The sequence below is a fragment of the Atractosteus spatula genome, chromosome 6 (assembly GCF_055471065.1).
Source record: "Atractosteus spatula isolate fAtrSpa1 chromosome 6, fAtrSpa1.hap1, whole genome shotgun sequence".
NCBI lineage: Eukaryota > Metazoa > Chordata > Actinopteri > Semionotiformes > Lepisosteidae > Atractosteus > Atractosteus spatula.
The window spans coordinates 62510533-62528440 of NC_142711.1; the positions used below are offsets into that span (position 1 = coordinate 62510533).

A 17908-nucleotide genomic window follows, 5' to 3' on the forward strand; every position below is an offset into this window, starting at 1 on the left:
TCGTCAACAGGCGTCAGCTCTGCATAATTACAGGGCTGAGGTGGATATAGTTATAGCTCCCTGTCTCAAGAGGTGTAGTCACAAAAGTTTTTATTAGCTGTGAAAGTGATTAAACTAGGAAAGAGCGAAAGAGACTGGAGCGTTTTTATATCCACCCCCATTCCTTGACACGGCTCTTCCACATCCTGGGAGACGTATATTATACGCTTAGACGTTTACGATTTAATAGTAAAAGTTATTTTAATCTGCTCAGAGCAGAACAGTCCCCCCTAATTTGCCATTTCTCTGCAATCCGAAGATGCACTATAAATAAACCAGCTGGAACGCGTCGCTTTGCGTATGCCACGGCGTAGAACACGAAGAACCTGTCGATTACATTAGCATGACTGTTCGTTGTTTTTTTTTTTTAGTGGAAACAAAAAATTAGGCATCGCAACCGCCGACCTTAACAGCACTTCACTGAACAAGCCCAGGAACAAAGGCAACTTCTCCACATGTCCCCGCAGGCGGGGCCCCCTGCCGCACAGCCGCCGCTGATTGGCCAGCTCCCCGGCGGCAGCGGGCCATTCGGATCTCCCGATACTGGGGGGGCTGAGTGTCCTCCTCGCTGATTGGCGGCAGCGTTTGGCGCTCGCCAAGGCCCCGGTCTGGCGGAGCGAGGGGCGGATAGCGAGCGGAGGGAGCGAGCAGAGGCGACGGGCGGTGAGCGGAGAGCTGCCGGAGCGGAAATCGTCGTGCGACGAGGGGACTCCGTGCCGAGGCGAAGGCGACCGAGTGCCGGCAGCAGCGGAGCGGAGCGGCCCGCCGAGCCGGGGGAGGGGGCGCCCAGCGAGAGGGAAAGGAGGAAGGACCCGCCGGGCCCCGGCGGCGCTTCTTTGTGTGAGCCGTTTACCCGGCCGGTCCCCGGAGCCGCGGGAGGGTCGATCGACCTCGCCTCGGTACCCCGGTGGCTGTGGACCAGGAGTCGAGTCGGCTCTTCGACAGGTGAGAGGGTTTTTTTTTTTTGGGGGGGGGGTTGTTTCCATTTAGTCGTTTTTCCATTCACACGACTACCCCCCCCCCCCCGCTCTCTCTCTCTCTCTCTCTCTCTCTCTCTCCTCCTCCTCCCTCCCTCTCCCTCTCCCTCTCTTTCTCCCGGCTCGGCTGGCTGGCGGAAAAGGGAGAAGAAGAAACGGATTTCTTTTTGTTTCGGGCGGGCTGGAGTTCAGACCTGTGGGTCGGAGCGGTTCATACTTCTTGTTTTGTTGTCGTCGTTGTCGTCGTCGGGAGAGTTCGCAGCTCGGGGTGAGCTTGAGCCGGCGGCACCGGAGCGGAAGTTTTGCGCCGTGCGGTTCCCTCCACTCCGCCGGGACGTGACCCCCACGCCGCGGGGTGTCACCCAGTTTGGGATCGGGGGACCGGTATTGTCTCCCACGGGTTCCCCGACAGGGACGGTGACGAGTGTGTGTGTGTCTGCTCCCTCTCCGGCACTGGTGGTGTTGCCTCGGGGTCGTCGTGTCGTGCCGATGAAGTTGCCTGTCGCGGTATTGATCCTGGCAAGGCAGCGCGTCGTGAGAGCCCGTTGTCTCTACCTGTGTGTGGTTACCCGGGCTGGCGAGGGCTCCGCGACAGCACGTCGGGGGACACAGGTTTTTTTTTTTTAAATTTTAATCCGATCCCCCGCTGTGTGTTGCTGTTAGATTTTGTTGGGTTTTTTTTTTAAACAGAATTGGTCTGACGGGGGGTTTTAGTAAAAGGTGACTGGAGGTAGGGTTTGCACTCTGTCTGGACGACTTTTGCATTGCTTTCCGATCTCTTGTGAGGCTCACGAGGTTGGTTTTCGATGGCTGGCAGCGAGCGGCCCCATGTGTGGAAGCGTGCGGAGCTGTTCTGGTGTTCCTCCATCAGAAGGAACTGGTCGTGACCTCGGGGCATCGAGGCGAATGTAGAAGGCTTGGTCTGAGGCTAACCAGGTGCACTTTTTTCACTCTTTCATCCTCTTCAGTTGTTTTTTTTAAGGAGAAGGGTCGTCTGATAGTCTGCCTGCAGTGTAAAGCTGATGTGGTGTCATTTAGGTTGTGGTTGTTTGGGTTTAAGTGTAAAAAAAATGTGAAATGTTTTGGAAGTTGTAAATAGATGTTTTTAAGAATGTATCTGTAAATTCATTAACATACCTCAGTTGTTCAGTAATGATTCCAAGGTAAGGGACTGTCTCATTGTTTCCACACACTAGCAGTACTGGGTGAATTTGTACACAGAAGGTGAGCACTACAGCGGCCAGCCTGGCTGTGTTACACTTGATGTCAGGGGTGTTCTGGTCCTGGAGGCGTGTGCTGTCATTCAGCACCACCTGATTGGCCCAACATCCCCACTGCTCCCAGCTCTGCAGAGACCTGGAGCGTGAGACAGTGGCCCTGCCGGACCAGGAATTCGTGCTATGGTCTCAGCCCTCGTCGCCTCACGAGAGCGAGGGCCCGCGCGGTTCAGAGCTCTGAGGCACTGCGCGGTGCTGAAGACTGACACCTCCTTACGTGTCGTCCTTGAGCCCCGAATGGTTACCATGTGATGGGTCCCTTCCTGAAACAGCTGCGCGGGGCGGTCCTGGCTGTTCCTCAGGGCTTGACAGGCTCCGGGGTCGTGCTGCCCGCGTCTCTGCAGGGTTCTGGCCCTGCAGCGGTGATGTGGTCCGCACACCCGCTGTCCCGGCTGCTTGTTTAATGTGGGCGGGGAGGAGCCGGGGTTGGCGGGGCCTTTCTCTGATCCATCTGGACCTGGGGTGAGCCGAGTGCTCCGCCTGGTCGGGGTCCAGCCAGCCACCCGTCGAGCTTGCAGCAGCGTCCCCCCTGGGGACAGGGGTCTCCCCTCCCTCTTTCTGGGAAGGAAGCGGTGCAGCCGGAGTGAGCCGAGAAGGGGAATTATGCTTGTGATCAGTCGCACCCCAGCTGTGTTCTCGGGGATGGCTCATGTTTAATGTGAAAGTGCGCTGCCTTAGAAGCCGATGATAAGGACATGCAGAAGAAATGGGGGTCGATTTAAATTGCTCGTCTTTGCACCGCATGTAGTAATTGAAATGCTTTGTCCTTAAGAATGTAAGGAGGTAATAGTACTTACAGGCTGTAACAGCAAGCAAGGTAGCTTTTTACTTGATCAGTATGACCCTGGAAAGGCACAGACTGTTCAGTTACCTGAGGCAGTAAAAGCCTGAAATGAATTTTGACAGGAAGCAGTCTCTTTTTTTTCCCCAGCATAACAGAACATTTAGTCTCAGTGAAACGAGTTAAAAATGTGATGACTAATACCGAATGTTCCATGAAATAGTAATTGTTTACTTCGAATTTGATTTTGTTTAAAAAAGTTCAGTTTTTCCCCATGAGATGTTCTAATGGATTTTTGAATGCCACATTCTGTTTCCTTGGATCGCGTGTAAGGTAATGGGGTTTTCATATAAACTAGCTGGAAGTGGATCCTAGTGTGGTTTCCTTCAGAAATTTGTGCCTTACTTAAATGTCAAGATGTGCATTTTCAAAGTCCCAGTTGCTAGTTTGATTAGCCTCAGATATTTGGAGTGATTTATTTTCAAAGTGAATGAAGTCCCCACTGTTTCTCATAAGCTGCCTTGTATGTTTAATTGGGGTTGTGACTCAGACCATCTTAAATATTGTATAATTTGAGTTTCTCGGATAGGATAAATTGCCCTCAATTATTGCTGCCATTGTGTTATTTCTCCTGGGGAGGTCTGTAAAAAAGTTGATCAGGTCCTTCAATGTCATGCGAAGTCTGCATTTTCATTGGAAAATTTAACTTTCATTCAATGGAATGGCGTTTCATGTACCTTCCTACATTTGACTGGTTCAAAGTTATAGTCTGGTGTCAATATGCATAAATGATCAAGATCTCATAGTATAGCTGTAGTATAGCTGTTTTTATGATCATGCCTTAAAAAATATTAATACTGTAACACTGAACTTGGCACAATACAATGACTTTGGAAATCAAACTTAAAATAAGTTAAAATAGCTGAATGCCAAAAATGGAAGATGGCAGAAGTAAATGTTATTGCCAGAAATATGCATTGAAACAATTTTAAACATTAGATTGTTTTAAATGTTAGATCGAGAAGATTCTTCTTTGTAAAGGACTTTGAATGGCACCGTGATGTTCTGTACCTTCTGTGAACTGCAGAAACCGGTCATTACATAATTTGGTCGTGCGTTTCTAGTTGAATCAAATCCTTTAACTTGAAGTATCTTGACTTTTGTTGTGTAAGAATTTGTTTTCCCACTTTTTGGAAGAACAACATTTGTTTCACTTCTAAGTAAAAATCTTGATTTTTAGCATGCAGAGAATGGCTCTTTTAGTTTTGAGGGCTGTATGGCCCGGTGTCGGCAGTTCTGCCTTTTGAAAATGTTTTTATTGAACGTTTTTGCCAGCAGATGTTTAATTGTGGGCCGTGGGGAGTCCAGCTGAGCGGAGACGCCCGGTTGTTGTAAAGCACCACGTGCTCAGTGCGACACGTGAGGGAACAGAAACTCAGCTGGTCTGCAGTGAAAGCAGCGATTTATCTGCTTCAATGCTTTAATGTGGGTGGGTGGGGGGGGGGGTCAGAACTCGCGGGGTCTTCACCAGCCTGATCGCGTACTGGGCCGAACCCGAGCTGGGTCAGCTGGAGCAGTGTGGCTGGGCCCTGTGCTTCATCCCTGCCCTCATGGCCTCCGGGAGCACCCCTGGGTTTTCAGACTCCTGCGCCTCATCTGTCGGTGTGAGCGCGGGTGCTTCACCGTGCACGGGCACGAAGACGACGGGCGTGGGTGGCAGGCGAACGCGCGAGACTTGCTGTGGGCACTGTGAATGTGCCAGAAGAACAGCTCCAAGGCTCAGCACACACCTGGGCTGTAAGTTGCCAGTGTTTTATAAGGCAGAAGGACCCTGTTGGAAGTTCCCCGGACTTTCTGATTTCTAGTTCTGGTTGTCCAAATACATTTAAGGACTGTTTTTTCTTTATGTGGTTCTGTTACCACTTCAAACGCACAAGGCCAAGGCTCTCTGAATGATAGCAGACCTCTCCGACAGCAGTCTTATCTCCTCCAAGCCGGCGGTGGAGGTTTTTGTTTCTGCTCCTGGTGTCTGCGGTAGCGTTTTCCCAGACTCCCAGTATCCTGATGAGCACGGCCACTGCTCTGGTGGTCTCGCAGACACGGGGGTGAGGAGGACCCCAGGACAGCGGGGCTCCTGCAGACTGGGTGACCTGGGCACCAGTGCCTGTCCTCTCTGCAATAGACACGGTCCTGTTTCAGAAGATATTAGCAGGGCATCTCCGTTTTTGCTGTGAGCAGCTGCTGTTGTGCTTCTCAGCAGATCAAAGAAACTTTGTTGTCCTGCGCCTTCCTAGCGCCTCTTTGCCTGTGCTCTGGGTACAAAGCAAATCGTTTAGATTGTGTGCTGTTTGTACTCTTCCTTCATCCTGTGAGCGAGTAAAGAACCTTCAGTCACCTCTGTGTTAGAGCAGCCTCCTCAAACAGACTGTCCTTTTCCTCCCATGCCTTTTTCGTAAGGCGGGCTGATTGGAGGTTAGGTATAAAGGTGTTTGGAACTCAGACTTGGAACTGGACACGTGGAGTACAAGGAGAGATGCTGTGAGGTAAGGGGAGTTCTTGGAGCAGGGCGGGCGCGTGCAGCCTGGGAAGGGATCGCTGGCGGCTGGTGTCGTTATTTTTTCCCGGATGGCTGTGCAGCTAGGGAGGGGGTGCTGGCAAGCTCTTATAGCTGTGACGTGACTGTTCTGTTGGGTTCCTTAGCATGTGTACCAAGCAGATAAGTCTTTTTAGGAATGCCGTTTATAAGCAAACCAGTGCAGAGTGCAGCAGAGGAAGAGGGGTCAGTACCCTTTTCTCTCCCAGCCTCCAGATACTTCATCTCAAAACATGACTTTCATCACCTGCAATAGTTGCATTCAGTTAAATTTCGGGTGAGTGGGTGACAAAGGATTGAATTGACGCCAACAGTTCCAGAATTAACTTTCAACTTAAAAGGTGAAGTCTATATTGTTCTGTGTAACCATAGTCTTACTATCATGATAGAAGCAAGACCGCAATCTTCAGCTCTGTGTAAGGCAGAAGATGACGAAGCTGACAGTGGATTTGATCAGTTCTTTTTTGAAGTTTTAGTTTCTTTAGTTTCTAGGATTTTACTTTCTGATTTATATGTGCGATCTTTGGGCCAAGTATAGTGCTTGAAGCTTTTTATAAACTCGATAAAGCAGTCACACACCTGTGTAAACCTCAGGGGGTGTTTGGGATATTGCTGATCACTTAAATCTTGGGGTGACAGGTCCTCTGTAACTATTCGCCCTACTGAAATGTCAGTATCATTACTTTCAGCACTGTTGTGAGGAAATGCATGAAATGTCAGTTGAAATGGGAAGAAAATGAATATTCATCCTTCCTTTTAAACAATCCATGCATTTTTGATAAGCTTTGGGAACTTGTTTTTTGGCGTCCCATTATTTATGGAAATAGTTTCTTTTGTACTGAAAGTTCCCGGTTAAGAAACAGCAAAGACTGGGTGCTGAGTCTTGTCCTGTGGTTAACGGCTGTCAGGCTGAAAAGAAATCTGATTTCCTGTTACTGCTCTTATTCCTGTGAGCCTAGGTGGTGCCATACGTAACGTTCTCAGAACGCCGGGACCAGAGCTATTGAGTGACCTTCATATGCGAGAGCTTTGACTAGAGATTAAACCGCAGGGTATCCTTTAATGTATCGACTGAGAGCTTAGTTTTCTACTCCCCGAGATGAGATCTGCATCTCCATTTTTATGCTGAAAGTATCTTATTACACTGTAATGGCAAGTGTATTAAAGCTTAAGGGGGAGGGTGACTAAGAAGTCAATATACCGATCGTTTTATCTTTGCATCAGGGTTTTTTTTTTATGTGACAGTAAATGCTAATGGAACCCTGTTTTCTGTGCACAGATGCACGTGGGGAAAGAGTGGTTTTCCAAAGCCCAGTTGTGCTTGCGGGCAACGATGCAGAAAGCCACAGGAGCTGCTGTGTCTGTCGCTCCTTCGCAGTCTGACAGCACGATCTGCCTGCCTGAAACCTCGTGCTCAGCCCAATACTCTGGCCTGTCTGAAGCATGCGGCACCCGTCGGCAAGAAGCCCAAGAACAGATTTTGTAGCTTTTTAAAAGACCTCAGGTCTGCTTTTCTTTTTACAGTTGACCTTGACATTTTAGGAACGCTCTTGTGTGTCAGCAGTTCCTCTTCACCATGTTAAGTTTAGAAAGCAAGAGACAAAACCGTATTTAGTTGCCAACCTTGGATCTCGTTATACTTGAAAAATCTGATTAATTCTGGCTTTGACAGCTGAGTGGGTTTTGTATATTTTTCATTGAATTTTTTTTCTCGGTTTGTACCAGTTTGTATAAGTCTGGTGGGGGGGGGAATTACTTTCCAAAAGCTCTCTTGTGTCTGTGTCACGTAGTTTTAAGCATATCAGACTAGAAGTGAGCATAGCGTTCACAACATTCAGACACCAAAAGGAGGGAAGGGGGGATCTGTAACCTGCGATCATACCAAGGTCTGTGAAGCACACCGGGTGGTAGAACAGCTCGCTGTTGAAGACCCATGGCCCTGTGGTCAGAGGCGTGTTCAAGCGAGACGTGCATCTGCCCGATCAGGAGGGTTTAGTGTAGAGCAGGTGCCGGATCGCATTTCAGGCTGGAAGCGAGGTCGCCGCCCTTCCGCGGGATTACTTTGTTTTTCTTCTGGATCTCGGGCGGAACTGGCCTGCGGTGGCCCCCGCCAGAGGAGGAGGGGGGGGCTCTTCTCCGTGAGAGGTGCGCCGTGGCGGGTCTGCGAGACCCCCCTCAGCTCCGGCAGCAGCGCTGGAGGCTCTCACTGGCGCCGAGCTTCCGGGGGCCCGTGGGTCGTCCCGAGACGCTGCAGCCCGAAGTGCGCCCCCTACTGGGGGGAACCTCTGCCGCGGCCAGGACGTCGCACAACCCAGCCCTGCAGTAGGCAGCGAGCCTCCGTTTGTCTGTGTGTTTGTTGTGCGATGCAGGTTGCTGGTTTGGCCTGTAGGAGAAAGAAGACCATGTGAGGTGAAAAGCTTTGGAGCACCCGGGGGAAAAAAACAATGACTATAAAAGTTTTCTGTTGCTGTTAGGTTCTTTGCTTGTGGATTTTATAGAAAGTTCTCATGCTTGTGGACTTTTCGCTTTCCTAAGACGGCAGAAGCTCTGGGGTTGTGTGTTTTCTCTCTTGCTGTTTGTTGCTCTTCTCAGCTGATGACTTCTCTTTTGTGCCAACAGAAATATCTTTGCATTTGAAAACTGCTGCTGGCTGAAGCTGATATTTGTTTTGCTTCTGAGACTGGTGCTGGTGAGCAGTGAAATAACTGTTAAAAGATATTGCTCTGAGTGAGACCAGATACAGTTACCATAATTTTCTAAAAGTTTTAATTTTGCCGCATTTTTGTGTCACAGCTGGATTTGGTCATCTTTTTTTGGTAAAGCGGATCTTTTTTAAAAAATAAAACAACAATCCATATACATATTAATTGTATGTCAACTTCCTTAAGAGAATTAAGAGAAATTAATGACTTGCAAAGTTAATCTTTCCTAGAAAAAATGTAACCTGAATCTCCAGGTATAGATCTATGTAATGTATTAATCAAGGAGTTGTTGATTTTGAATGTTCCTGGTAACGGAAAACCATGTTTAAAGACGTGATGTAATCTGAAGACGAGTAGGACTCACCGTGGGTTAGGGTGACCAGTACAGAAACTTGAATGGTGATGATTCAGTGTAGGAGAACTATGAGCTGGTGCAGTTCACAAAGAACAGAGCAGGATCTGCAGAACATGACTAACGATGAAATGTAGGAGTTGTGAGCCTGTTTCTAAAGGGGATGTGAGTGTGTGGTCATACTGGTTTCAGTTCAGCCCACAGTGCCTCCCGGGAGATTAGTTTGCCGTTGCTGTGCAGGTGCGAGAGTGGGCACAGCTCGCTGTCAGGCTTCCCTCCTCGGCCTGGGGGTGGAACAGCGCCTTCTGATCTGACTTCTCGGATGGCTGTGTGTCCCGCGCCTGTCCTCTTCAGGGACTGGCAGGATCTTGAGCCAGACCCCGAAGTGTTTGGAGTGGGCTAGTTAAAAGTGGAGTTATTGTGGAGTTGAACACAAAGGAGATCATGGCAGTGATTGCCACAGGTAGACCATGTGTAAGTGCATCAGGTGGGCAGCTGCGTCAACATGCGTAGGCTGCAAAGGAACAAGTAATAGGTTTATTCCATGCTGAAAAAAGAAGAAAGAGAACACAACGTTTCGGCTGTGGAGCCTGCTTCAGGTGTCACACCTGAAGAAGGCTCCACGGCCGAAACGTTGTGTTCTCTTTCTTCTTTTTTCAGCATGGAATAAACCTATTACTTGTTCATGTGTAAGTGCCCTGCGAAGGTATTCAAACTGTTGACGATTTTGCGGTGTTGCTTTAAAGCGAGCAGTCATGACACTTTGCTGTGATAATAGATGTAGTAAGTAAATACACGTATACCCACAGCCTGTTCCACGTTTACAAAAGACAAAAAGGGAAATGGATTTAGTATGTTTCCACCAAATATTAATATCACACATTTTGTAATGTCACAAAATGGGTCTTAATGAAATGTTTTAAATTCAAAACCTTTGTTTTCTGTCCTTGGATGTGCGAGATCTTGTTAATGTGTGAAATGCCATGTTCAGCGTCTTGGTGTCTTATTTTCTGTCCTCGTGAGCAAGGAAAGCTGTTTGCCTGTGCTTGCTTGCTTGCTTTCCCCGGGCTGGTTCATTTTCTCTTTCGAGCGTTCTTATTTTCTTGCTGATGCTAAAGGCAGAGGTGTCCGGCGAGTTAAACCACCGGCCGTCATACGTAGGACATGTACAAGTTGGACCCCCTTTTGCTGTTTGCGTGCGGCTTCTTGACTCTTTAACAAGTGGCCGCAGCGGGTGGCGGGCTGCGTCTTGCTCCCGCGCTCCTGGGGCCGCTGGGCGCGGGGCGAGCGTGTGGAGGGGGCTGGCCTGCAGCCTGACCCCCGCCTTCTGCTCTGTGCCTCGGCTGCAGGGTGACCATGGGCTTTCCGGGAAGGAAGTCGGAGAAGGGGCCCGTGTGCTGGAGGAGGAGGGTGAAATCCGAATACATGCGGCTCAGGCAGCTGAAGAGGTTCAGGAGAGCCGACGAGGTCAAGGTAAGGGTCCTTATTCCTGCCGCTCTTCAACGGTTTAGCCACTAGCCTGCCTCAAGGGTCACGGCGCATGCACGTTCCACAGTGCATCCACATATAGCGACGCTGTATGAGAAGAATAGGATATAATGTTCTCTGCACAGATTTCCCCATCACGGGTCACTTTGATAACTAACACAGTAAAGCCCTCGGAAATGTATTTCTTTGTATTGTATGGGCATCATGAACTGCGGTGTGTTTTAAACTGTCCTTGCCGGTTCTGTGAGTGTTCCAAGTGTCGATTGTTAGGGGCATATCAAGGTGTATTTAAAAAAACACAGCAGATGTGTTCACTTCTAGCCTCGCTTAAGACGTTTTTTCAGTGTTGCAAATACAAAAAAAAAAGAGCCTTATGTTCTTGGCGCCTGAATTAAAACCGTTGCATAACATTTTGGAAGATCTTAATCTTTTTTTTCTTCTTTTTAATGCTTTTTCGAAGGGTTACTACAAGAACCTGACTCGGCAGACACCATGGTGTATTAATGCAGTACAACAAAGGGTTGTCCATTTTCTCTACTAAATTCATTTTACGTTTGGGTAAACCAGCAAATGTGTACTTTTGTGATCTTGTACGGGTCCAAGTGAAGAGTATAAAAACTTCCCGTGAAATTAAAAGACAAGCAAAGTATAGGTTAGGTTTTTGAAATGGTTGAGCTTTATATAGCTACAAGTACCAAGCAGCCCAGCACTGTGTGCACTTAGTGGTGCTGAAGTTCCTTTTCCAGGTATGCGATAAAAATATGCCCAGTGCTTTATAGAAGGAGGCTGGCAATTTACATTACTAGCCCTAGACAAACCCAGGAAGCTTCCTTTTAGTATACTCTGAACACTTTTTTTTTGTCAGTTACCTCGCTTCATTATCTGCAGTGTGACAAGAAATACATCAAGAAAGTATTGGAATTAATGTAGATACCAAATATTGAGACCTTGCAACAGTTAGTCATTTCTTTCTGTTGTTTTAAACGATGCAAATCGCAGCTTCAATGCTCTAAAGTTTGCATTTGAAAGATGTTCTTTTTGATGATAGTAGCTTTGTGTTGCATAATTGACGTTTAAGATATCTAAGTTTTCAAGGCGATGCCACCTCTTTACTCCTGAGATTAAATGCACCATTACTGCACTAAACTGTAAGATATGCATTTGCAAGAAAAATCTTCCTATGAAGTTTACATATATGTAAAATAAATGGTATAACTGAGTAGTTCCTGTCCAAAGAAAACACCTCTCTGGCTTCCAGGTTAGGAGTTGTCTGTCACTAGAGCAGATGGAGAATAAAACTCAAACTCCTCTGTATCAGTATCGTTGCTACTTACAGGTGGTTTCCTTGTGTTTAGTGTTTGAAGCCCGTGAGGTTCATGGTCAGTGCTGTAGTTTTTCAAAAGGTCATACCTGCTGCAGTATTATGTATGCACTCCCTAATCAATGGCCTAGTGGTTGCTGTGAGCATCATTCATAAACTTATTCTTAATCATTTGTCAGCACAGAACTCCAGAGCCTGGGGTGTATCCAATATCTATATTCCAAAATAGTGTTTGATCTTTTACTGTGCGGGCAGAAATTGACACTGTGCGTTTTCTTCCACATCAGTCTCATTCCCTTTTTTTTTATAACCTGTCTGCTCCTCCTGTTTTGGAAGGTGGCTGAAGAATAACTTGGCTTTCCCCATCTGGCGTTCAAAATGTGCCTGCTGTGTTAGTCCTTTTTATTTATTTTTTTCCCCCATCGGGACCTAACGGCTGAACAAGTTTTCCTCCCGGAGTCACAGTGCTGGTTGAATGGTGTGTGAATGCACCTCTCTTCCCCCCTCTCTCCAGAGTATGTTTAACTCCAATCGGCAGAAGATCCTGGAGCGGACCGATATCCTGAACCAGGAGTGGAAGCTGCGCCGGATACAGCCTGTGCACATCATGACATCTGTAAGCTCCTTACGTGGGACCAGAGAGGTCAGCACTCATAGTTTATCATCTTGGTTCTGCAGTTGAAAAGCACCACAGACTGCACCAGCTGCAAATGGTATCCACTTCTTTTCTTAAAAAGAAGAGTGCCTCTCATAAACTAAGAGCACGCAGTAGATCAGATGCCACACCGCAAAACACTGGTGTTATTCAAGGCTTGCTTCTGAAGGTACTCCTAAAGGCAGTTAAGTCCAGGCTTAACTTTTTGCGTATTGTTTCAGAGTGCGGGGTGTTTTTTCAAGTGTCCTGTGTTTTTCAAAACCCAAAAGCGTCGGATTAAGAGTCAAGTTTGGAAAAACTAGTTCCAATCCGTCGGTGACACTGCATGTTTTTTTTTCATTTAGCAAAAATCATAAATCACATCAAGGAAAAAAATGTTCCCTGTAGAAAAGTATGAGTATGATACAGTGATGACAGAGGCGTGGATTTGGCGAGCTCCTCGACCTGGGCTTATTGTGCATCTCTGTGGGCCCACTCCTTGCTGGTTCATGCACTGCACTGCCTTAGTCATAGTGCAGCTGGCATGACACAGCAAAGAGAGGCTCTCTCTAAGGTGCATCATTCAGTAAACAATGTAGTCTGAGAAAGCATGTACTGCAGATGTTCCACAAAAACATTTTTACTGAATCATACAGAAGGATTTGGGAGAAAGCAGGCTTCGGTTGGCCTCATGCTGGGGATGTGAATCACAGAATTACACAGCATTCTATATTTGTAGTAGCAAAGGTGGTTGAGGCGTCCTGAGTGGCCTGATCATAATGTCAGATAATTACATGCTTAGTTATAAAATCTAATATCCAGTTTCGTCTGTGCCATCACATCTGATGGTTTGGCAGCACATTACTATTTTGTATAATATGGTGTAAAGCAAAATCTGCATGCAGGTTATAAGGACTTAGTTTTTCAATACTTTTTATACTCGTTTTCAAATCCGATTATTCTGTATTTACTCTGATTTTACCTAGATTTTTGACTAGGCAACCTTTCAGGAACAGTTTTAGATGCTGCAAGGGGCATATAAACCTTGTCAGTTACGCAGCTTAAAATCAGTGCCTTAATTTATTTCCTGAAAGCTCGTGTTTACATTGAAACTACTGTAGCATTGGTGCCTCAGTCTTTCAGGTAAACTGTACATAGGGTGACAGGGTCATAGGGTCTTACTTCCGCTTTCTACATGAAAGCTGTGGTTTATGAACAAGGTGCACACAAGAAGATCATGATGATGCTGTCTCAAAATAACTTGCGATCCATCTTACCCTCCTTTTTTGGACTGATGCAAACAATTATTTGATATTAAACAAATTGGCATTCATACTATAAACTGACCCTTTTCCTAGCCTGCTCAGGTCACTGGGTCACTCTCCAAGCAGAAACGATGGCTTCTGTAAAGACTGCTCTTATCGTGCTGTGAACCTCATTGCGGTCTCCGAGCCTGACTTGTGCCCTTGCTGCAGCAGTGCTTGCAGGCCTGTTTGCAGCTGCAGTCAAAGATTCCTTTAATCTCCTCGGCTGTTCAGTGTCCTGCAGCTGCCATGAAACAGTGTGCTTTGAAAGCACGGAGAGTGGCGCATCTTTCCAGCTGCCGGCTGGCACAAGCTCTGTGCTTGTTAAGCCTTGAAAAGAACCTTGAAAATGGGTGACGAATAGCCACGACGTCACAGAGAAAATGGAACACTAAGTTTAGTTTGTGAGTAATATCAGTTCAAATGAAGGGAGTCATTACATTTGTCTGTGACTGTGGAATCGGAAAGCTAAATAAACTGTACATCTGCATCTCTGTGAGGAAGCTGGGTTCAGAACTCTAAGTTCTTGCTTTTTCCTCTCCTATCTCATGGGAACTTGTCATCTGTGAGCTGCAAACACTTGTTCTTTCAGCTTGGTACTACCCACTGCGCGGGCTTAGAGGGGAAGAATTTGGCCACAGAGCCTTTACCGCGTGTGTGCCCTTGAATCTTTAACTGGGTTCAGATTTGTGTGAAACTACTGTTTGCTTGTTTTTGTTGATGCTTGTGTGCTGTGATGGGAAATCCGAATGCTCATCCCATTGGTGTTCATCATGAACAAAGTATAAATTCCAATTGCTTTTCCAACTTTCTTTTAACTTTCCAGGCCAAGTCGCCATAGTAGCGGTGATACTTGTAGCCCGCCAGGCAAGATAATGGCTTGCGATAATGGTGATATTTTCCCCGCAGTGCACTGTGGACAGTGGATTCTCCGAGTTCCCCAAGCAAGTCATTCCTTTGAAGACACTAAACGCAGTTGCCTCTGTGCCCGTGATGTATTCATGGTCTCCTCTTCAACAGAATTTCATGGTAAAGTAGTGACTTTTTTTTGGCTTGTCAATAGGGTACTAAGACTTCTATGGGGTTTGGGATTAATGTTAAGAAGCGCACAGAAATGTGATGGCTTGCAGAGCGGAGCATGTCGAAATGGAGATCTGTTTAAAAGATCACGTCTTCATAAATGCTGGTTACAAGTTGTAATGTCTTATTGCTAAAATGCTCTTCTGACTTAAAGGTCACACAGCATGTTGTATAATCGGTAGGAAAACAGATGCCTTGTGAGAATGATTTTGTTGGTATAGTTAAGAAAAGAATGGGGTCAGAGCACAGTTTTTTGGGGAAAAGGGTGTGAATTTCTCCCCTCTTTCAGCCTTTGCAGTTTTCTTTTTTGGCAGGGCAGAGAGAGGTTAAGATAGAGTAGTGGTACAGACATGAGTGCTTCTCATTACTGCGGCTTTGAGAAATTGCTTTATTTTGGCTGTTTCGGCCGCAGGTGGAGGATGAGACTGTTTTGCACAATATCCCGTACATGGGTGATGAAATTCTGGATCAGGATGGCACCTTCATCGAGGAGCTCATTAAAAACTACGATGGCAAAGTCCATGGAGATCGAGGTGAGGGTGACCGAGAGGCGCTTGGGAGGTCTCGGCGTGCGCAGAGCCCCATCCGATCGCGCTGAAGGTTGAGATGAAAGCTCGAAGTCTTTTTAAATCTGTCGTGAAGAATCGCGTTTCCTTTTTTTTTTTGTTTGTAACTCAGTTTTTGAATATGTTTTTGAATACCATGAAGAATGTGGCTTCATCAATGATGAGATCTTTGTGGAGCTTGTGAACGCTCTCAATCAGTACAGCGACAATGACGAGGAAGAGGAGGAGGAGGAGGAGGATGAGGAGCAGCTGGAGAAAGCGGATCTGTGTGATGGGAACGACCCCAGAAAGGAGCAGGCTCTGAGCACCGAAGGTAGAGCATGACTCTTACTGTCAGTCGTAAAGGAGTCGGGATGACGTGCGCTTAATTACCACAGTCAGCTGAACCTGAACTCTTACAGTTTGACTTAACCAGTTGAACACATCCCTGCAGAGATCTTCTAAATAAAGAGCTCAAATCTTTGAAACGTCTGAACTAAAACCCTGTTTTGCAGTGAACGTCGTCCCGATTTTTTGAATGTCTAACTTTGAACGTTGGGGTTTTGAATTGGATTATAATGCTCAAACGGGTCTCTGACGTCTTTTCACCACCGGGTCGCCATTTTTATTTTCAGGCAAAGAGCGGGACTTTTCTAAAAGGTTTCCCTCTGACAAGATATTCGAAGCCATTTCGTCCATGTTCCCAGACAAAGGCTCCCCGGAGGAGCTGAAAGAAAAGTAAGTCTTTCTGCTGGTTTCACACGGGTTTTCATTCTTGCAGTTCACATCAAATCAGTTGTATTGCAGGCTTCAGCGTTAGATTTCCTGTCCGTGACTGGTGCTAGTGCACTGCTCGTATTTCATTTTGTCAGCGTTTGCTGTTGCGCTTTGTAGTTGTGCCCGTTCATCGTGGACAGTACGCGGCTGATCATCGGCGATGTGCCATTGCTGATGCACATGACAATCCAGAGCGCCACGCGGTGTGTGGGGCTGTGCTCTCACCTGCCAGCATAGTCTGTATGGTGGTTCATTTTTGAGTCTCTGCAGTCTGGGCAGCATCCCTTCCTCCCCCACCACCACCTTCCTTCACACCCACTATGAGCTTTGTGCTTCACATAAGAAAACAGGTCAGGAGGGATCTTGTGTGTCACGCAGAAGGGTAGAGCGGCATTCTTGTGCGTTCTCACTCAGCCCATGCGCCCGCCTGTGTCTCTCAGGTACAAGGAGCTGACGGAGCAGCAGCTCCCCGGCGCACTTCCCCCAGAGTGCACTCCCAACATCGACGGGCCGAACGCCAAGTCTGTCCAGCGGGAGCAGAGCCTGCACTCCTTCCACACGCTCTTCTGCAGGCGCTGCTTCAAGTACGACTGCTTCCTCCACCGTGAGTATCCCCGCGGCCTGTCCCCGGCAGGGTGCTCAACCCGCCCCAGGAGGACGGGAGTTCAGGGGGACTATCGAGGAAAAATAATTGCAGGCTCTCTGGGAGGCTGGCGAGAGGCCTCTGCAGAACGTTAACGTCCGAACTGAAAAGGGCAACTATGATTGCTTTCTTGCACGGCTATTCAAGTTTGCTTTGTTTTTGGTTTTAAAGATCCCCACTAACCTTAGAACTGCTAGGAGTACGAGCTGAAGGTGTAAAGCCGGCTGACGCCAGTATTTTGTCTTGCCTTTTCTTTCCAGCTTTCCACGCAACTCCAAACACGTACAAACGCAAGAACATGGAGAACCTGGTTGACAGCAAACCCTGCGGCCCAGACTGCTACATGTATTTGGTGCAGGCAAGTTGTTTTCAAAATCCCACTCTGCACACAGTTGGCACACCATAAAAGTGAGTCATTGCCTAGTGTACAGTCCAGCCCCAACTCCCAGAGGTTTGTCTCATATCTGAATAATGATAATAATTCATATTATGTGTTATAAAATGAACCCTTGGTTTGCTTTGAGTTCCACATTTTGCAATAAGATATCAAGGCGTACGTTAAAAGCAGCATGTTGTGCTTCCACTGGGAAGCAAAACCTTCATTCTGAATTAGCCCTGGAACTTGGCAAGGGAATTTTCCTTAAAGAGCGAGACAACGTGAGATAGGACCTAGCACAGCTATTTAATCACAGTCCTCTACACCCTTTTATTTCCGGGCACAGAGCCTTAGTTAAAACAAGCTGTCGACTGCAGAGCGAATCAGGGACCCAGTCATCAGTGACTGCAGAAGTTGCTTGAAAGTGCAGTGCTGAAAGTGTTTACTTCCTCACGAGACTCTATGTGCTGCGAAGATGCTGCTGCTTCTGGCAAATGGGGGAGTCATAAAGTGTGAGGTGTGAGATGAGGGAGTGGTGACTCTCCTGTCCCTGAGCAGTTCTCGTGTGTCTGGAGCTGGAGGGGTCAGGGTTAGGCATTGCGAACTGTGAGGTGTGAGATGAGGGAGTGGTGACTCTCCTGTCCCTGAGCAGTTCTCGTGTGTCTGGCGCTGGAGGGGTCAGGGTTAGGCATTGCGAACTGTGAGGTGTGAGATGAGGGAGTGGTGACTCTCCTGTCCCTGAGCAGTTCTCGTGTGTCTGGAGCTGGAGGGGTCAGGGTTAGGCATTGCGAACTGTGAGGTGTGAGATGAGGGAGTGGTGACTCTCCTGTCCCTGAGCAGTTCTCGTGTGTCTGGCGCTGGAGGGGTCAGGGTTAGGCATTGCGAACTGTGAGGTGTGAGATGAGGGAGTGGTGACTGTCCTGTCCCTGAGCAGTTCTCGTGTGTCTGGCGCTGGAGGGGTCAGGGTTAGGCATTGCGAACTGTGAGGTGTGAGATGAGGGAGTGGTGACTGTCCTGTC

General features: G+C 47.5%; 1 protein-coding gene across 3 annotated transcripts in view; it reads left to right on the forward strand.

The window, feature by feature from the left end:
- The first annotated feature begins 625 nt into the window (after nt 1–625).
- Nucleotides 626–17908, forward strand: part of ezh2 (enhancer of zeste 2 polycomb repressive complex 2 subunit) — a 29350-nt gene continuing 12067 nt past the window's right edge. Inside the window, exons 1-9 of one of the 3 annotated variants that reach the window (XM_088919166.1) lie at nt 626–984; nt 10071–10194; nt 12045–12173; nt 14378–14497; nt 14961–15081; nt 15257–15427; nt 15729–15831; nt 16311–16474; nt 16774–16871. In XM_088919166.1, the coding sequence (XP_088775292.1) occupies nt 10078–10194; nt 12045–12173; nt 14378–14497; nt 14961–15081; nt 15257–15427; nt 15729–15831; nt 16311–16474; nt 16774–16871 (1023 nt within the window). In that variant the 5' untranslated portion in view covers nt 626–984; nt 10071–10077. The remainder of the gene's footprint in view (nt 985–10070; nt 10195–12044; nt 12174–14377; nt 14498–14960; nt 15082–15256; nt 15428–15728; nt 15832–16310; nt 16475–16773; nt 16872–17908) is intronic. The other 2 variants (XM_088919167.1, XM_088919168.1) reach the window with 2 other exon arrangements.